Source organism: Ursus arctos, unplaced genomic scaffold (genome assembly GCF_023065955.2).
Source record: "Ursus arctos isolate Adak ecotype North America unplaced genomic scaffold, UrsArc2.0 scaffold_3, whole genome shotgun sequence".
Classification (NCBI taxonomy): domain Eukaryota; kingdom Metazoa; phylum Chordata; class Mammalia; order Carnivora; family Ursidae; genus Ursus; species Ursus arctos.
In genome coordinates this window covers 25,266,599-25,281,713 of record NW_026622985.1, presented here as the reverse complement: position 1 = coordinate 25,281,713, position 15,115 = coordinate 25,266,599, and the positions used below count along the sequence as shown (strand labels likewise).

General features: G+C 33.8%; 1 protein-coding gene across 1 annotated transcript in view; it reads left to right on the top strand.

Moving 5' to 3' along the window:
* PCLO (piccolo presynaptic cytomatrix protein) overlaps positions 1 to 15,115 on the top strand; it is a 372,284-nt gene that overhangs the window by 319,819 nt on the left and 37,350 nt on the right. Inside the window, exon 21 of the mRNA XM_026504655.4 lies at positions 12,283 to 12,424. Coding sequence (XP_026360440.3) covers positions 12,283 to 12,424 — 142 coding nt within the window. The remainder of the gene's footprint in view (positions 1 to 12,282; positions 12,425 to 15,115) is intronic.

Genomic DNA, 15,115 nt, shown 5'->3' with positions numbered 1-15,115 from the left:
GAGTCTGTAGAGACTGTGTGTACATCTGTAGTCATTTCTATCGAGGCTGACGATATTGTCCCTAAAGAGCCTTTCAAGTACTTTTTTGTGAACTTCTCAGCAGATTTCTGCCTGAAGTAGCATAAAATATGGGTCAAACAAGAATTATGGAGTGAGCCAGAAAGAACTTTCTGTCTCCCTCCGGGGTTTAGTTGCCTCCTAGGAACCCTGAAGAGAAAGATTAGACAGATTGTGCCAGATAATCCTGATGCCTAAACAACTCTTTTTGTATTTAGAAGGCCCTGGAAATGGTGTTTTCCCAAGCCAGTCGCTTTGGCGGAACAAGGCTCCGTCATTTCAGAAGGTGACGGCAACCAGAGAGGAGAGTTTAAAAAATAGTTGTTTGTTTTTTCAAACCATGCTCAAACTGAAACTAATTGAAGCATTCTTTAAACCTTAAAAATTAACTTAGTTGACATCCACTATTTTACATTTGAAGTGCATTTTGAAATTCCTGAGCTATTCTTGTTTGGTACTAAGATTTTACGTGAATTTTAAAATGAGGAACAGTAGTAGAGGCTGAGGAGAAATGTCCGTCCACCCTGGGAAATGAGATAAGAGCCATTGGAACTGGTGGGAGAGGCGAGGGGAGCAGAGGAACCATTGAATAGGTGTGTGAGGGAATTACGATTAAGCATTCCCTGGAGGGGCCGAGTTGTAGGAGAAAAGCCTGAAGCCACTTCCACAGACCACTGCTGGAAACTCCACTGTCAATAAGACTCATTTTCAGCACCTGTCAAAGAAGTGTTTCATATCCGCAGGTTGTCGTGGTGAACCCCTGCTAGGCCATCACTCTGTGGGAGCTGCTCTCTTGGGCAAGTGGTAGGGGGTGGCCGGGCTGGGAAGCGGGGCGGGCACCGGGAGTAGAGGGTACTGTTGGTGACAAAGGGCAGTAGCTAATCTGTGTCCCATTCTTTTCTGACCAGAAGTAGATGGTCACTTTTGGTCAGAAAGAATTTAGCATTCTCTGTTTCTGGGAAGGACAGGGTTCAAAAGGAAGTAAAGGAGAAATCAGAAGAGAAATTTGGAGGTGAAGTCTTCTGTCACGTATGTAAGAGGTTAATAAAAACAGATTTTCATTCCTCATTCCAATGTGTTCATGTAAAAACACAAACTTAAATAAAACTTTGGGTAGTTTAAAATGAAAAGAAAATTGAAACTGTAATGATCTGAACACAGCAAACATCCAACAAAATCCGATGGACTCAAGTTGGATAATTTCAGCTTTCAAAGTTCTCTGCTTGTTTTTCTGGGGGTGAGGGTTTTCTTTGTTGTCTGTGAAGATCAAAATGCTCCTCTAAACTTGTTGGTTTTTTTTTTTTTAAGAGTTTCCATATTTTCTTAGAATGATTAAGCATTTTCAAATCTTTCTTTAGTCATTTAACATTTATTGCCCGGAATATCTCTGCTATATATGCAAAGTCACAGAGAGTAAATGTATAGCTCTGACCATGTGACACTGTCTCTCGTCTATGGAAGTTTATTCACAAAGGTGAATCTACCGATCTATCATCATGGGTACTTTTGTTCTTTTCCAGTAGTAGCTGTGGGTCTGCACCAAGCCATCCACATGTCTGGTTCACACTGGGGATTTATATGTTCATTTCATCTGACATGAATAAAAGACCAGCTGGCCTACCTAAGTATCTGACTTGGCTTCAAGATGGCTGCACCTTAGTCAAACGATCTAGCTATGGGCCTGTATAATTGGATGTGACTATGAAGACATGATCTAATTTTAACATGCCAAAGTCCCTTCGATGCTGTTTATGACATAGCTTTAACAGAGTTCAACTTTATTTTTTTAATGCAAATTATTTGGGCTTGAAGAAATTATTTTCAAAAAAGTTACTTTATCAAATTACCACCAGGGAGCAGGACCCTGAGGAAATGAGACAGGCAAGTAAATGCTGATGGAGGAAAGAAATGAGAAGCATGGAGCATGAGAAGGCTGATGGGGAACACAGTGCGGGACCCTGGACAGAGGGCACAATATGAGCATGGGGCTTGAAATGTGTTCACCTGGGTAGGCGGGATCATGGAACTGGGGGAAACACTACCTAAGGAGAGGCAGAGGAATGTCGAAGGCACCATCTGGCTACTTAACAGTATTGCCTAACTCCAGATATCTATCCATGAATTACTTGATTTTTTCCACTTTTCATCTGCATGTACTACATGATGTAAAACCATGATATTTCACCCATTCTGCATTGTGCAAGATAATGGGGGGTGGGCAGAGGGGGGCTTAGTTAGTGAGATAGGATGAAAGGAATCTTCATGTATACTGAGCCAGACTCTGAAAATATCGTTTTTCTTTTTATTTTATTACTATGTTGAATGTATAAATATACAATTAATCATTGAGGAGCCAAAAAAAAATTTACTGATTTTAAATGAAAACATGTTGTATCAGAAATGCAGAATTTTGATCGAGGTCTTGAATTTTTTAGATATATGAATAGCAATAATGTAGACAATCATAGCATTATAACTCAATGTATTTTAAGATACTATAAGATAACTAAAGATTTCCATGGAGATACTGAAGGCTAATAATGAAATTGATAATTTGAACAGTATCTAATCAAAATATTGATATTACAGATCAAAAACATAAATTTTTAAGAAGAAAATTCTTGATAGAAGGAGCATCGGACCCTTTTTTTAAACTTATAAGCAAAACTGGACTAAAATTTCTGCTATATTTGTTTTTAAAAGAGTACAGGAACAAAGTCCACTTCTCCTCCCGAACACATTTTAAACTGAAAACCACAGTATTTGAAGTTCTATAGGTCACATTATAATTTTACCTAACTATATAAAATGAATTGGAATCTATATAAAAAGGTATAAAAAGTGGATTTTTTATACTATATAATTGAAACTTCTTTCTATATGGATCTATTATATACTTTTAGTTTGTTACAGAGCATTGTCATTGCTGATGACATTTCATAAAGTAAGTAACTATTGAATCACTATTTTGGCTTCATCCAACTATTGAGGTACCAGCAAATTAAAGACTTCATGTAGAGAAAACCCCTTTTTTGGAAGAACGTGTGTTATTTTATGCCTGCGAAATATTGTTATTTATTGTGGGTTTCTGCAAAGTAGTTTTTTAACGCAAGAGTAGAACAGACCCACATAGTTTTTGGATACATATAATTTTTAAATCAGACCTTCTACTTTGTAAAGTTATAAAGTCTGGATAGAACAAGTTCCAAAGCTAGAGAGGTTAATAAGAATAATATCAATAATAAGAAATCTTTCTAAGAAAGCCTAACAGCTTGATATTTTTTACTACAAGCATAAAATAAAAAATGAAAGGCGCGATAAAATAATCATCATGTATATAGTGGTTTAAGATGACTGTCCAAAAAAGCTGATGCTAATTGGGTTCTTCTCATTTAATACTTCATTTCTATTATGGTAAATCTAGGTGAGTAGTAATTCTCAATGTGTGTCCCAGAGGCCCTTTAAGGGTTTACAAGGTCAAATACAAGAATACTAAGTGTTATTTGCTTTTTTCCCTCTCATTCGCTCATGTACAGTGGGGTTTTCCTGCATTTACATGAGATGTTATGACATCATTGCTTTGAAGGCTAATGGAATATGTGCTTATCAATTGCTTATCCTGAATTTTTCTTCGTTTTGAATATGATAAATATTGATAGATATAACTCACATAAAATAAATTCTTTGGGGAATTCAATATTTTTTAAGAATGTAAAGCGGTTGAGATCAAAATGTTTAAGAGCCACTGATCTATATGAATGCTCAATCTTTCCAGTAGCCAAAGACAGTGGAGGGTTCTTCCAAGATCTAATTGTCATATTTGTCTCTAAATTTTCTAGGCTTTTTTCTCTTATATTGTATTCCAGAATCCCTTCTTTCCTTTCTCACCTAATGTCAATTTATAATTATTAAGATTGACAAATGACATTTCTTCATTTAATATTTAAACTATTTTCTTGGGTTTGATTTAGGTCAAATTATGAATGTATGTCCATATTTATTACTGCCTACTTTCAAAATTTGACTGGTAAATTGCCTAATCAGCTTTAATCAAACTGCCCCCAACCTAAAGTAGACAGGAAGTATTATAAAGATAGGATAAGTTTTATCTGTGTCCCTATTTTAAAGGTAAAGCTTATTGGAAAAACAATTGTTATAAATAGTTTCCTTGTATCTTCTGTTGTAGTATGTATATTACTGGTCTCATATAGTACAAATTAATTTTGTTGGTATAAGAAAAACGGAAGATCAACACTCTGATTCAAATTTGAGAAAAAATTAAGTTTTTTGACCTCTTCCCTAATTCTTGATTTTTAATTTTCAAGTAATAATTTAATGTTTTTAACTAATTGAAGCTAAAAGGGAATTCTGAAAATATTTATCATTTATAGACAATATTATCTTAATTACATATCTTAGTTGCTCATCATTTATTCATATTTATATATACATTTTTTGAATGAATATTATGTTCCAGAACCTCTCCAAAGAGTTAGTGACCCTGCAGTGAACAAGACAGATGAAAATAACCATTCCTGGTAATCTCCCATCCTAGTAATATTTATTGAATAACCAATTAGATATCTGAGAAGAATTAGGAAGCATGGGAAAAGTGTAAGTTTTGCTCTGCTGATATTGAAAAAGAAAAAATGCATGGTCATTGTCTTAAGTTCATATGCAATCAAACATCCTCATGTTTAGAAATATCTGGAAATATAGCTAATTATATTTTTATTTGTCCTGGCTCTGATTCTCAGTAGTAATCTTTCCAGTCCCCTGGGAAAAAACCACCTATAGGAGGACAGAAAGTATTTGAAAATGATCTGTTTGGAGAAAGTAGAGAGATTATTGAGATTAACTGGAGAGGTGAGGTCCCATATGATGGGACATGCATTGATCAAATAATTGTCCAAACTGCTCTTTATTCTGTGGCCACTGACTACATTTGAATGATATGAAAAATAATAGTCTGTGTTTGTTATAATGTTAATCATATAAATCAATCTGCTTTGGGCAAAATGTTTATATAAATCAAACCACTTGGATACCATTTAAGGAGAACATGTTATCTACACGTTCTTGATCTAAGTTAGCAATTTCAGGATTATGTAAGAACATTTTTCAAAACTGATTATTTTTAAATTACTTCCCACTCAAACAGTCCTGCATGTGTTGCAAGCAAACTGCAAGAGAGAGAATACCTGTTGTTCAAAGTAGAATTAAATGAATATTGAAAAATTAAGAATTGCTCTTGAGAACTTAATTCAGATCATGCATTTGTTTCCAAATATGATTCTCCCTCCTATTAATCTTTAAAGATAAAAATCTTTATTGTGTTGTAACAATTATGTTAGCATATTTTAGCACAAAACCAAAACTTGGTACTTAAATTCTTTGTTGATTCTATCTCTTTGAAGGCAGCTAGAATTATAGCCTAAATCTATTAAATATAAAATGAATTTTTAAAATTTTCATTTATGATAATATCTTAATCAGATTTTTTTTCTATTAGTTACTAGGAAATCTTGGTTTCCACTTAAATTGTATTCATTTTAGGTATTTTAAATATTAAAATGTTAGTATCAGTTTATTTAGTATACTTAAATATTGAATATTTAAATATTTTATTTACTTCTTTGAAAACTCGTTCTGAACCATAAACCTTAAAAAAGGGAGATGCACTTAAAAGGCAACATTCTAACGAAAATATAAGAGCTATAGCATACTGAGCCATCACATGTAAGAAAAAAATCCTCTCCACTATGTTATTAGTTTAATTTTACTCTCACTTCCAAACACCTCTAATACTAAAGTTATGTATTATTATTCTATTCCCGGAAGTGATCATTAATCCCATTATCTACAAAGCTAGAGAATGTATAATTAGTGAGTATGGGAAATACCTGCAAATTACTGATAGCATTAGATAAAAACAGATTGAATTGATTATTGAAACATCTTGGAAATTCAGTCCTAAGGCCGATGTGGATGGAGAAGGAAGTGTGTGAATGTGACTAATCTTTACTACTTTTCCTGGGTTGTAGCAAAGAAGAGGCATCACACCTCCTTCCTCTCTGAAAGAAGCTACAATGTGAATATGGAATATCTTAAGGGATATAGTTTAATTTTTATAAGGAAAAAAAGACACTGCAACATTCCACTTTTCATGGTTTGTTATAACTTTGTGAGATTATATATGTATATATATATATGTATATTCACCAGTAATGTGCCATTTTAAAGAAATGACATAGAAATCTGAGCTGTTTTCAATACTTTCATTTGTAAAAACTTGTAATTTGGAAGTATGTGGAAACTCTTACAAGAGGCTATTGAAACTACCTATGCCATTTTTTTTTTTTTGGCTGACTTCTTTAAAATTTTTCCAAATCAGATAATGAATATCCTGAAGTAATATTAAAAAAATATTAAATTTCTAAAGTCCCTTTTCATTTTAATACCCCTAAACTGTCATAGGGAACATAAAAAATGTGATTGGACCTAATTCAAGGGAAAACCTACCAAATAATGCTGGTAACAATGGACCTTAGAATCTGACCTTTTCAGGTTCACATCCAAAGCAAATCAACAAATCAGATAAAACTGCAAAATCTCATTAGTAAAAATAACAACCAGAAAAACAATAGCAGTAAAAAGAGATAGAGAGATAGAGTGAAAGATAGTGGGGAAAAAGGTAGAAAAGGTCACCAAAGTAATGTCCAGCTAAGTTAAAGTTAAAGCTACCAAAAGAAAAAAATGTGTATATGTATACACATATAGCATACATATAGTGTGTGCATATATATATATATATATGTATATATATATATATATATGTGTGTGTGTATACATATATATACTATATAGTGTATATATATATGCTATAAATACATAATATACTATAAATACGTAATATCTAAAATAGCCAGTTATTTCTGTTCCATCATTAAGCTATTGAAATAAAATAATTAATGACTGATTTAATTTTGATCTATGAAGATAATATGAATACTATATCAACCAAGTACTTTGGGAAATTATAGACTACAACATTATAAATTACTCCTAAAATAGTTGGATATATCTTTGAGCTGGACCAAGGATTTAAACCAGTGATAGAACATCACAGGCAACAAGGCCGTGTCCTGCATCCCAAGCCTGGAATTTGGAGGTAGGCAGAGACCTCACAGTCTCACTTTGAGACAATTGGATGAGACAGAAAAGTGGATTAGTACTTTTTAGTTTTCTTTTCTTTCTCTCATTGATTAGTGTGTGACACGGAACAAATCACTTCATCTTTCCAGGGCTTAGTTTTTCTATAGGCAAAATGATGGTTCTGGAGCGGACTATCTCTAGAGGCCTCATTACCTTTTAATTTCCATGGTTCCACAATTTTAGAAAGTCAAGTCTACAATTCTGATCCTCGGACTGTGAGCCCAGTGCTGCCATCGTGTGGTAGGTACAGTGATAGTTCTGTGTTTTTAACTATAGTTGAAAGGGAAAAAACCAACAGAGAAAACTAATTTGAAGACAGATGTGCAGTCAAAAAGATACTACCAGGTTTAATTAAGGTTAGCCACAGTAGAGTAATAAAACAAAATGGTGTCTAACCATCTAGCATCTGCAGAAAGTGAAGAGGTCAAAAAATAATTTAAAACAGATTGAATTGCCTCACGGAAGGTAAAATGTATTTACTTGAAATGGCCCCTCAGTAATCGAGTATGGAAATGATTTAACACTCAAGGATTTATTCCTCTGGGGTACAGGAACCCTCTCTACAGGAGTGGGCTTATTCCATCATATATTTATGAGATACATTCTTTCTCCTAGTTGCTACTTGATAGTACAAAAAGGAGTCAAAAAAGAAAGTGGACACAAAAAAGTAGGCTTCCAAAATGCATTTTATTATTAAGTAAACCTCAATTCCTCATAAAAGAAACATTCCTCATGTGCAACACACAGGCATATGATATATTCAAACATAACAGGTGCATGATCTCTGAAACTCTAAAAGAATAAAGCAAAGGTAGAATAGTTTTAAATTATTAATTAGGAATCATAAGTCTATGGAAAGTCATATTTAGTTTTAATGTTTTAATGTTATTTTAAAATAACACTGTTTTTAAATATTATTATATGGAAATATAAACCAGAGTTCACCCGTTGTCTGTATGTCCAGATTTGGAATGTCTGTAAGACCTCCCTCTTGTTCTCCCGTGGAATATGACTATACATATTATTTCTCATTGTCATTCCAATTTAAATGCATATATAAAATATCAAAGTTCTGTTATGAGCTTTTTAAAAAAATTCACAAAAGTATGCACTCCCGTGTTTATAGTGTGTTATCATTAAATATTCCTTTCAATTAAACTGGTTTTGGAGGGATTGAGAAAAGAAAACATCTAATTGAGTTATCACATTTTTCTCTACAATATGACAGATTAAAGTTGCATTTCTGTTTTTAAAGCTACACAAAAGGAAATTCCATTGCCCCAAGTTTCCTTGACAAAACATGGAGAAAGAAAATAATAACCCTCCTACATCAAGTGGTGTTGGTAATGAGAGATTATGATTTGCATAGTGCACACAGCTGTGTGTAAAATATCTGCTAAATCATTCGGATGTTTGAGTTGTGTGGATAGGGGAAAGAATTATTGATTTTATTATTTCATTAAATATTGCTTCAGCGTAGTTCCAGGATAAGCTTTTGAGAAGGCTACCATGGCAAAAACACAGGCTCGGCTTCCAACAGCAACATGAATGTGAGAGCCACAACCAAAGATAGAAAGTGGTCATTGCAGAAACAGACCTGTGATCTTGTGCTAGGAGAGAACGGATAGGAGAGTGGGCTTCTGAGGGGGAAGATGCGGAAAATGCACAGAGCAGGTGCAATCGGAGCTGGGCCTTGACGGATAAGTACAATTTCGGTATGAGAAAGTGACAGGGGCAGAGAAAGGCATAACAAAATTGGAAGAACGGGCCCAGCTACAGCTCAGGCGAAAAGCCAAACCAAAGGGAGCCAGCATGAATGGTGTAAGTGCGCTTCCGTGAAAAAGGAGAATGACGGGAGATGCATTTGGCAAGAAGCAGATGGTTAAGGACGTTGAGAGGCAAACTAAAGAATGTGACCAAAATCATGAGATGTCTTGAAATGACATTGCGATCTAGCCTCTAGTATCAAGTCATAAAAGCACTTTATTCAGTAAGATGTTTGAGATAATGCAGGTTTAGTTCAATGTAAGAGAATTGATATGTTCTTATTTGGAGACTGTTAATAGAGAGAGACATTAGTAAATATATGCATTGTTTCAAGCGTCTGATAAAGAACTATTAAAATACTTGGGGTTTTAGTACCAGTTTATCAAGACCTCTGCATTTCTGTGTATTTAATTGCATTTTATGCTATGTAGATATAGCCTAGTAAAAAGCAAAGTCTCTTCTACAGTTTTAATTGAATTCATTTTTAAAAACAACCAGACGTCAGGCTCTCTGTATGTTACACTTCCATACCAGATTAGGGGGAAAAAAAACAGTTGAGCACCACATGTTTTGATAAGATGATGCCAAACATCTCGATGTATGTGAATTGTTCACCTAACTTCTAACTGCCCGAAGTTTCTTTAGGCTCAAACTTAGACATAATTTTGTTTTCCAAATATATTAGCTAGACTTAGACTTATTACAATATATGTACATGTTCTCTAGATTTGGTTTCCTTTCTTTTTATATTTCTTATAAAATATTATTTGTTTGCATTTAAATCTACAGCACTTGAACAGGCTTTCTCAATGAGATTTCTATTCACCTAGGCAAGATGAAAAACTGTCCTTAAATTTATTTCTAGCCTTGTTCCTTTCTTCTTGTTATATTGTTTTACATTCTATTCACATCTCAAATTTCCCAGAAGAGGAGTAAAACTAGAAATTGCGTCAGGTAAAATCAAAGTTCACAAAGAAAAGATTGAATATTTTGAAATTTAAATAAGACAGCTCTGTTATAATAGCTATTTTGATGCATTGTGAGATTGCTCTTGGTTGAATATTGTTTTAATCTAGTAAAAGTAAGTTGATTTAAAAATTAGCGTATGTTAATTAAGGTTTGTTTTTGAAAATAGTATATTGATATTTTCCTGTTGATGGTATTAAAGTATTTCATTCAATATCATACTAAAAAATATTAACAATACTGTTGATTAGATTATATAAGGCCAATCTAAAAGTATGGCAGCCTCCCTTTATTTACAACCAGTTGACTAATCTGACTCATTATATGTTTGATTATACAGTTTAATTTACTTTAGAAATGTTCATAATTTTATATCATAGTCATATATCCTTTGAATGTTTTTAAGTTATCCTTTTAAAAAGTTTTTAAGTTAACACTAAATACACCATCTGGCTTTCTTCTACATAGAAAATATCAAACATTATAACTATCGTTCTGTTTCCTCATCTACTATGGGTTACTAGTAATTCATCGGTGACTGCTTATTTAACAATATTCAAGCCTTTTTCTAAATAGCTAGTCCCAACTTACAGATAACCTGCTATGTTATTGACCAACATTTCTTCCTTATTTCTCTATTCTGAGAAAGTGTTCTTGCTATCACTGGCATAGATATTATAACAATTCCTGGTGGCTTTAGAGAATCTGTTGTCCTGAAATGGAAAAATTGGGAAAGTAGGGAAAAGCCAGAACCTTTGCAAGACTTGATCCTGATTACCCTGATGGTGGACTTCCTGTCCTCAAGTGGTTTCCCTCACAATGTCTGTATTTTTCCCTTCGTTTGATGTATTGGTTTTATTAAAATTCCACCAGATTAAGAGTCACTGTGTTTATATACATCTCTTTAAGGAAAATGTAGATATCTTAGAATCATTAAATGATTATCAATGATTCACCCACAGTGTGAATCTATCCAACAGCTTAAGAAACTCCTGATTGAACACAGGTGTATTTATAGAAGAGAGAGACTCCGAGTATTTTTGTATCCCAGAACATGTCTAGAATGGGAAAGAAAATCGAGGCAAATTCATTGTCAGGGGCTAGGTATGCTCAAAGACACTAGGGAGCAGCGATGGATAGGAAAACTCTGCCGAAGAGGTTGGGGGTATGACAAATAAAATCACAAGATGGGGAAGAGAAAGTAACTGAGCTCCTGCTTTATCTCACTTCCCATGGTCACAATCTTATGAGTTGAGGTATGAGTTACTGAACCCATTATTTTCAAATGCGAAAGCTGAGACTGTTTAGATTTACTCCAGAATGAGCTAGGATTCCAAATCCTGTCAGTTTGATCAAAGCTCATGCTCTTAAACTCTGACCATGTGGCAGAAGACATAATAATAATTTTTAAAATTTGCCTAGAAAAGCTCCTCTCCACAAAAGAAGAGGAAACACTTGTTTTCTCTTCCGTTTTTTGCATCAAAATTTCCCCCCAAATCTCCTATGATCTAGAACTCCACTAACAATATTAGTACTGTACTCCTAGTACATTAAACAACACAGAATTAGAATGTTTCAGTGGGAATATGGATTGCTTTATCCAAAAAACTCAAACTTAAGGAATTATTGAAACAAGTCCCAATCATAAATGAAGAAATGCTGAAGGGGAAACAAAGATCTTCAAATTGAAAAACCTGCTGGAGATAGTTGTTAGAGATGCATACAAACAAGCACAGAATCCTCCAGTCACTTCTTGAAACCATCTGTTCTATTTTGCATCTTCACAGGAGGCAAACAGATTATTAGTTAATATAGAAAAGAAATTTTCCCTTATCCTGCTATTTCTCTCTACCCAAGTCTTTCTAAACTCCATTCTCTGTGAAATAGCCAAAATTCGTATTTGTTTGTCCTCACTGTAATACTGTACAAATAAACCACAAAGAGAACCAATAATAATGATAATAGTGATAAATAGTTACATACTATTTAACTCAGTCTAAAAATCTGATGGTTTATCCCCAGAAACAATTGTGGTTTTTTTGTTTTTTGTTTTTGTTTTTTACCTCTGTGTCCAATAAAAATAATCAAGTACTTAGTGTTACCACAGCACATTATTGAGTAAGGAGGAGAAAATGAAAGGCAGATTAAGAAATGTGGAGTTCTTGCTAGAACTGTTTCATTATCCATGTGAATGAAGAAAACGTATAATTATGCATTTGGAGATCAATGGGAGTTTCATTGATTGACTGTGGTGTTGACTCTTCCCACACCATGCAGCAAAGCCTACCAACCACCGGCCTGCAGAAAGCTCCGTGTCCACCGGCTCCTCGGGCAGCAGCTTCGGCAGTGGGTATAGCGTGGACAGTGAAGGAAGCAGCAGCACCACAGGGGAGACTAATCTATTTCCTATTCCAAGGATGTAAGTGTGGGGTTTTTTCTTTTCTTTTTTTTTTTTTTTTCCCCACTACAAGGTTAACAGCATCATGAGTAAGCTTTTCTTAACACTTAACAGGAAATAACTAGATAATTATCCAGTTCTGACTCATGGTTCCTGAAGCATTTCAAAACTGTTGATGCCCACATAGAAAATAGACTGTTCAGGAAAGATTGGATTAATTTAGTTAATTCTAAGAACGAATGCTAGTCACTTCCAGGACTATTTAATCAATGCAATCTGTATTTATTAGGAAAACTGCTACAATAATAACTAAATGAAGTTCAGCAGCGATAGTCCATTGATGCAGTAATCACATAATGACCAAACACAAATATTATTGGTGTTTGAGATAAACTTAGATTAATTTACTTTGAATCAAAGGAGATTTAAACATATTTAAAGAGCTCCTATATCATTTTTGAGATAGATGACACATTAGGCTCCTCATAGAGACTTTTTAGTAATCTTACCACAATTAAAATGGAAGATTTTGAAGTGTTTCCATATTTTCTAGAACAAATATCAAGTAATACAAGGGTTCCCAGTAGGTAATCTTGGAATAAAGTTCATCTGTAATATGTTAAGCCTCAAGAAAATGATATTGCAGATCGAATGCAAAATGAAAGCAGATTGTGTTTAGGATGTGTTAGAATGGGCTGAGTCAGGCTGGTGGCAAAAGTTAGCAGCATCCAAGCAGCATATGTAGGTTATGTCTGTTCCAGTATTAAAATCGAAACTTTCCAACCTTTCCTTCTCCTCCTCCCAGGGAACTAGTTTTCCAGGTTTTGAAAAAACATCATTGAGCCACCCATCTCCAGGACCTAGGTCAGGGCAAATCTAGCTTTGCAAGGTCTATGAGATAAAAATGGCCTTTGCATTTTTAAATGCTTGGGGGTAAAAAAAAAAAAAAAAAAAAACCCTTTTTGTGACACATAAAAATTTTGTGAAATTGAAATTTCAGTGTCCATAAATATTTATTGGAAGCCACACCCATTTGCTTATGTGTTGCCTAATGTCGCTTCTGCACTGTAGAGGCAGACCTGAGTACAGAGGCCATTCAACCCATCCCCTGTCTGGCTCGCTGCAAAGTTTGCAGACCCCTGATCTGGGCCCAATATTTATATAATGGCCCAGATTACAAAAGCAAAATAATGGCAAAAAGGGGTTTATCCAGTGAAAAATGTCTTATATTTTGTGATTTTCAAGTTATATTTTTCCTACTTAAATTGTTGTATATTGGATGACCTGCCCATCTTTTTTTTTTTTTTTTAAGACTTAGGCTATGGATTCAATAATTATTTATATTTAATTAGTTTGGGTTTTTTTTGGAGGTTACTTCTAAAAGGAGTGTGATCTCATTAGTCCTCTGTCTCTAATGATCCTGTATGAAGGAGAATTTCAGCAAATTCATTACATTTCTCTCTCTAGACTGTGAATATCATATAAGTTTGTGATTTTTTTAACCACACAACACTTAATATCCTTCCAATTTATCCATACATTTCAAATAATATAACACTGATGATAAAGTTAAAACTTCCAGGGAAAAAGCACGTTATTTCCTCAATATCTGAGTATCTGTAGTGGAACTAGATTATGTATTTTTTACATACATACCACATTCCAATTTTGTTTTTCCCCAAAGCCTTTCAAAACTGCCTTGGACACACCATTGTTTTGAATTATGAGCACAAAGGTAATTCTCTTTTCTAAAGGAGTATTTGGTAATTTTTTTATACTCCCTTTTGTGTCTAACACAATTATTGCTTAGGCTAACATAAGAGTTCAATAATTACTGGTGATTGATTAACAAATATAAATTATACACTGTGTAGTCTGCATGCTCTGAGCTGAAGATTATGTCGTGGGAATTCAGTAAAATTGTATCCTTCACATGAGCCACAGTCACAGTTTCCTTCGTATTTCACGTGGCTTCACGATGCTGCAGAAGTACCTGCAGGATCTGAGAGATGCCGCTTATACACGTTTTGCCTGTGTACCTAACTTTAAAATCAGTTTCCATTAGAAACAAAGACTGCAGCTGAGGATCAGATACCGTTAAAATTTGAAACTGAGGACTTGAGATCAAATAAAAAATTACCCAAATTTTACTATTTCTAAAAAGTATAATTATTTATTAAAATTTGACATATATAGAAGAGTAATTTTTCAGTACTCTCATCGGTTAAATAAACACTCCTAAAATGATTTTCTTTTTCATTTGAGTTTGATCAGTAATAAGACGTTTGGTTTCCTCTGCTAGACATAGTGTGTTGCTCACGGTAAGAGTTATTAAGCTTTTCTCTCTGATCAGAACAGAACAGAGTTACTTTTTTTAAATTTATTGTCTACTTGTATTAAATCTCATTGAAGCAATTACACAAATTGAAGTTCCTCTTATTGCTTAATCAAGACTTTTTTGGTATATGTTCAGACACAGACTGTATCTATATGTATATAAGTATATATATGATTTCTAACATTTTTGCATGTCCTTGACACTTGATAAAAATTTGTCTTTAAACCTTTGACCTAGAATTGTCATAGTGGAACAATGTAATGGCTTTCAAGATAAAATAATTTCTGAGTTTAAATCTATTCATCTTTCATTATGTGCAGAACCGTCTCTAGAATGGTAAGAGGATCTTTAGAGTAGTTTTCAAGTGAGACGTA